The following is a 6,000-nucleotide window of genomic DNA, read 5'->3' on the forward strand; positions in this document are numbered from 1 at the left end:
GGGGGGGGCTCTGTGCAATGTGATCCTATTTGGACATGTAAGTTTTTCGTTCTGAAACAGCAAAGTGCCTGAGGATGTCTTCTCACAAGGGCACTGAAAAAAGCCAGAAGGGAAAGCGTGGCCGGAATGCTGTGTTGGTGGAACCGCTCACGAGATCCCCAGCTGGAGGTGATGGGCAACAACCACCAGGCATGCTGCTCCCTTCACCGAGCTACTGACATTTAAAACACGACTCCTGCTTCCCCCTCCTCCTCACTGCTCTGCTTTGGGTCTCCCAGCAGTGAAGATTTCAACTGACAACCCAACACAGCACACAAGAGGTAAAAAGCAACCTCAAAACTCTGCTTCCAGGAAAGGAAACGTTCAGAACCCAATGACAAAAATGGCAAACCGGACCAAGAAGGAACCTTAGGGAACCTAAACCATTCCTATAAATATAACACCTCCGAAAAGAAAGCCTTACAGAAACACTTACTGATGCTGGGGAGCGGGCACCAGAGAGGCTGTGCACAGACGGAGTTCTAGGCAGCCAAGCGAGGGCAGGAGCTCTGTGTGTGCAGGTGATGACGGCAAAGCTTTGTCAAGTCGCCTACGTCGCCTAGACAGAAGGCATCGTTAACAAGGACAACACACTGTGAGTTCTGTGGTGGACTCCCATTGGGTTGGAGAGACTGCATGGGTACTAATTCAACAAAGACAACACCAAGAGCCTTAAACTCTGCTGGTAGTACCCAAATGTCAAGAGGAAACCGGGGACCTGCATCGTTACAACATCCAACAGCACGATTAGAAAAATAGTGGGAATTCCCCCTAGAGCTGCTGCAAAACAGCCTGCAAGCAAAGCAATTGCTGTTTAGGAAAAAGCAACGCAATGATCTCAACCCAGGAAGGCAAATCAAGCTGAGATTTCCTGTGACAACGTTTTCGATCCCACGAATGTAATTGACTGGAAGGGAAAAAACTTCTTGAATTAAGCACGTAAACAAGTTGAACAAAACAACCTCTTCCTTGATCAAGCAGAGGATGTGCTTCTGCTCTGATTTACTGGCCCCGGGTATTTCTACGGGAGGATCTAGATCTGTCCAGCTGTTAAAGTGTCACTCCGCATGCATGCCAGCGTAAGAGGAAACAAAGTCCTGCATCCAGATCTTGAGCCCCAACTCAAGAGGGATGTGGATGTGGAGCCAGGCAGAGAGAGGTGGGCTTGTTCAGCCTGGAGAAGAGAAGGCTCCTTAAGGGGAGACCTTAGAGCAGCTCCAGTGCCTAAAGGGGCTACAAGAAACCTGGAGAGGGGCTCTTTGGACAAGGGCCTGTAGGGACAGGCCAATGGGGAATGGCTTTAACCTGACAGAGGGGGGACTGAGACGAGCTCTCAGTCGGAAGCTCTTCCCTGCGAGGATGCTGAGGCGCTGGCACAGGGTGCCCAGAGATGCTGTGGCTGCCCCATCCCTGGCAGTGTTCAAGGCCAGGTGGGACACAGGGGCTTGGAGCAAGCTGCTCTAGTGTGATGTTGTCTCCGCCCGCCCGTGGCAGGGGTTGGACGTGGATGAGCTTTAAGGTCCCTTCCAACATGAACCGTTCCATGATTCTATAAAATGCAGAAATGGGGAGGATAACTACAGACAAATTACAGACCAGCTGGTGAAAGCAGAGGGTGGATAAATCCATCCCTTGCAGACCCAAACTTGCTAAAGGAAAAGAGCGGGGTGGAAGGAGGTAGGCAAGAGGGATGAAAAACAGCAACCAAGACAGGAAAAGGCAAAAATGGGTTAGAAATGGCAAGAAATTGGGAAGAACTGGACAAAAAGGGTTTGGAAATGGCCAAAATGGTTTTAAAATAATTAGAACTGGGCAAAAAAGGGTTAGAAATAGCCCAAACCAATTTAGAAACAGCTAAGAAAAACATGAAACAGGCTAGAAACGGCCATAAATTTTTTTAGCAAGAGGCACACAGGAGTTAAAATGGGTTACCAAAGGGCAAAGATGGCAAAAAAGGCTTAAAACAGGTAAGAAATGGGCAAAAATAAGACAGAATCGGCCATAAATTGTTTAGAAATAGCCAAAAAAGACTTGCAAAGGGTTAGCAACAGCAGAAAATACGTTATCAATGGGCAAAAATGAGTTAAACCAAGGTAGGAAAGGGAAAACATGAGTTGGAAAGGGCAAAGATGAGTTAGAAATGGCAAGAAATTGGTAAGAACTGGACAAAAGTGGTTCGGAGTCAGCCAAAATGGCTTAAAAACTGTTAGAATTGGGCAAAAAAGGGTTAGAAATAGCTCAAACCAGTTTAGAAATAGCTAAGAAAAGCTTTAAACAAGCTAGAAATGGCCACAAATAGTTCAGAAATAGCCAAAAATGGCTTAAAACTTGTAAGAAATGGACAAAAATAAGATAGAAATGGTCATAAATTGTTTAGAAAGAGTAAAAAATGCTTAAAATGGGGTACCAATGGGCAAGAATGGATTAGAAATAGACAACAAAGGCTTAAAACTGGTAAGAACTTGGCAAAAATAGAATAGAAAGGGCCATAAATATTTTAGAAATAGCCAAAAAAGACTTAAAATGGGATAGAAATGGGCAAAAATTGGCCTTCCATGGAGGGGGATGGCAACTGCCCAGTTCTCCCCAGTCTATGATGGGGGAAAGCAGGACACAGGACACAGTACTGCTGACCTCATACGTTGAGGCCCAGACTGTTCCTGGTCCTCCAGCAGCAGCAAGATGCTGTTATACAGCCATCTCCATCCTTTTCTCACAGCTGCACGCTGCTGCCTAGCTCCTCTGATGCTGCAGCCACCTTATCTACCCCACCGTAAAGCATTTCCAGCAGCCACAGGATATGCTAGCTTGTCAGACTGCATCTTTTTAAAGATATTTTGTGCTCAGCCATACCCCATCTGTGCTACATGGCCTGCTTTAAACTCTCTGCTCATTTCCTCCCTCCTCCCACCAGTCTCTGATCTGCCTGGAGCACTTCTGAGCCCCAATGCTGGGAACTGCATTCGGGCCACATCTCCAGCTCTAAGGGTGGTGTCAGCCACAGCCCTTTCATGCAGCAGAGCACACCAGCCCGGTTTGCCTGCCTTGTACTCCAGCACAGAGGCTGCTGCTGGCATTGCAGACCAGAGCTGATGAAAGCCATCTGGGCATCAGCCATGCCAGCAAAGACGTCTGCCTGATGCAGTTAACGAGCATAACAATGCGGCAGCTTCAGCCTTTGATGTAAGCTATTTCCCTACTGCTACTTACTGTAGTGCAGAGAGGTTTTCCTCAGGTGACAGCAAACAGCTTCCTTCCAGGGTGCAGGCAGCGAGCAGCAAGCCCCTGTTGGGAAACCCAGGGCTGAGCACACAAGAACTGGAGAGAGCTCTGTGCACGACCCACGTTAGTGCCTGTGAGTGCCTAAGACACTTACATATCGCCCAGCAGTTGAGTTATTTGTGTGTTTATCAGTCACTGAAGTCTGATTTTGCAGCAAGTGCTCTCAGCAAATGACCACAAGGAGGTCCGAGTTGCTTGGAGAGGCAAACAACTGCTTAACCAAGCCTGTTCAGTCATGGTGTTCCTCCCTATATCTCTGAAAGCTGTAGGGTTTCACCATTGCAGTTTCCTGTAGGAATGGCAAAAAAACACATACTTCAAATTCAGAAGTTAAATTCCTTCCAAAGTGCATTTAGGTGCAAGCAGAAATTCAGTGACGTACACACAGAATCACCAGTTCAGAGAACTGTTCCTTCTGCAGGCCACATAGAGCCACTGTGCACAGGATGGGCTCTGACAAAAGCTGATTTCCATCAGCCCATGAACTCACACTCTTCACATAACCAGTTTTCTTGCAGAACATCCTGCAGCCAGTGTGACACAGACTCAGTAGCTACTACTTACATCTGACAGACTTGGCAGGGTGACAGAATGCCTGCCTTGAGCAGGAGCCATCTCACGCAGCCCTTAATGGCAAGTTCCTTGTTTTGCACTGGTGTTCCCTCTTTCAGGCATGAGTGTCTGCTTTACATCCACAGAATGGAACTCTCTCCTGGAATGCAGGGGCTTACAAACAGGTTAATCCTTGCACCCCCTCATTGCCCTCACAAGGAGTGGACGGCTACATGCCTCACTCACTCACTTAGGGTTTCAAGCATGCCTTTGGGATGCAGGAACTCGGATTCATCTCTCTTCCTCAGCTTTGAGCAGGAGCTCCAGGTTTGCAAGGCAGCCCGAAGGCTCAGAAACCTGCCCAGTTAGAGCCAGAGCACGAGCATGTCCACCAAGTGACATCTGCTATGCCCCTCCAGGCCTTCACACCGCTCCTCTGTCTCCCAAGCCAGCAGACCTGCTAGAAGAGCTTTTGCTCATGGGTTGTGCTGGGCTTTAGGTTTGGTTGCTGCAATCCCTGCCTAGCTCATAACCAAGCTAAGGGTAACCTTACCTCATTTGCACAGTCTGGCCTAAGGAATCCCATTGTCACAGGATGCCCTCACTGTCTATGGGGGCTCTTCTCACTGCTATTCCACCCCTCCATTCGAGATGCCACTATTTAATACAGACTGCCTGCCGTGTCCTATTGGAAGTGTACTTGGAGATATTTACTCCTAAACTGAGTAAATGTACACAAAGCTTGACAGAGGATGCATCCAGTTAGAGGCTGAGGCGGCCAGCTTTGTAGACTCAAATGCACATTTGTGATGGGCAAAGTAAATAGGTACTTAAATACCTTATTTTCTACGGGATATGCATCTATCAAGAGGTAGGAGGAAAGTCTTACTGTGTCTTTTCCTATTTCAGGTCTCAGAACATCACACAACTTCTGCACAACAGGACAATGAATGTGTCCAGCAACTGCAGTATCAGAAGTCCAGAACTTTATCACCGTGTCTGTCTCTTTGAACTTGCTCTGTATAAGGTCCTTTTCTTTATTGGAGCTCTATTTAATGTCCTTGCCCTCTGGGTGTTATTTTGCAAGATAAAGGAGTGGACAGAAACGAGGGTGTATGTAATCAACTTAGTCTTTGCAGACTGCTTTGCCATCTGCACCTTGCCTTTCAGGGCTTATTTGCTCTGGAATAAGTCAGCCCGGGATGTACTCTGCCAGTTTACAGAGACAATGTATTTCATCAACATGTCAGTGAGTACCTACATAATTACATTTATCTCCACTGACCGATACATTGCCATAAAACACCCCTTGAAAGCCAGGGCCTTCGGGTCTCCATCAAAGGCAGCCCTTCTCTGTGGGCTTCTGTGGGTTTCTGGGATAATCGGTGCCACTGCACAGATTCGGCAGAGCCAGTCCACCCTGTGCTTCCAGAAGGATACCACCGTGCCTGCTGCTCTGAGCCTGCTTTCCATGTTCTTCATTTTTATTCTTCCATTAGCAACCTTGACTTTTTGCTCCACAGAAGCGATCAGGAGCCTTAAGAGATGCCTGAACACCAATTCACCAGAGGAGAAACCAATCCAGAAAGCTGTTCACATTCTTTATGCAAACCTGATTGTATTTCTAGTCTGTTTTCTGCCAGTCTTCTTTGGGTTACTTGCCAGGTTCGTAACGGATAGCATTGGAGCTACCTGTTTCATGCTCCATGTTATGAAGAACATCTCCCCCATGACAAGGTGTGTTGCCACATCTAACTGCTGCCTGGATAGTGTCTGCCACTACTTTGTGACCAAGGAGTTCCATGAAGCCCTTCTACCCTCCAAAACCAGCAGTGAAAAAACAGATCAACTCCATCCCTTGCAGACACACACTTGCTAAAGGAAAGAGTGGGGTGGAAGGAGGGAGGCAAGAGGGATGAAAAACAGCAACCCCCGCAAAAAAAACATCTCTGCAACATCAGGATAAGACATCTTCAGTGTTACTGGGCTAACTGTCGCTCTTTCTCTCTGGAGAGACCACACAGTCAGAGAATAGCCTGGGTTGGAAAGGGCCTACAAAGCTCATCTAGCCCCCCATCCCAGCCACCAGATCAAGTCACAACATAAACAAGGTGTTGCACAGTGTAG

At 47.5% G+C, this 6,000-nt stretch overlaps 1 protein-coding gene across 1 annotated transcript in view; it reads left to right on the forward strand.

The window, feature by feature from the left end:
• Positions 1–5,791, forward strand: part of LOC133271923 (G-protein coupled receptor 35-like) — a 58,958-nt gene extending 53,167 nt beyond the window's left edge. Inside the window, exon 3 of the mRNA XM_061458443.1 lies at positions 5,070–5,791. Within this exon, the coding sequence (XP_061314427.1) occupies positions 5,070–5,752 (683 nt within the window). The 3' untranslated portion in view covers positions 5,753–5,791. The remainder of the gene's footprint in view (positions 1–5,069) is intronic.
• Positions 5,792–6,000: the final 209 nt, after the last annotated feature.

This window comes from Pezoporus flaviventris, unplaced genomic scaffold (assembly GCF_033815535.1).
Source record: "Pezoporus flaviventris isolate CSIRO_AGI_PZ_B2104156 unplaced genomic scaffold, CSIRO_AGI_Pfla_v1 ptg000026l, whole genome shotgun sequence".
Lineage (NCBI taxonomy): Eukaryota > Metazoa > Chordata > Aves > Psittaciformes > Psittacidae > Pezoporus > Pezoporus flaviventris.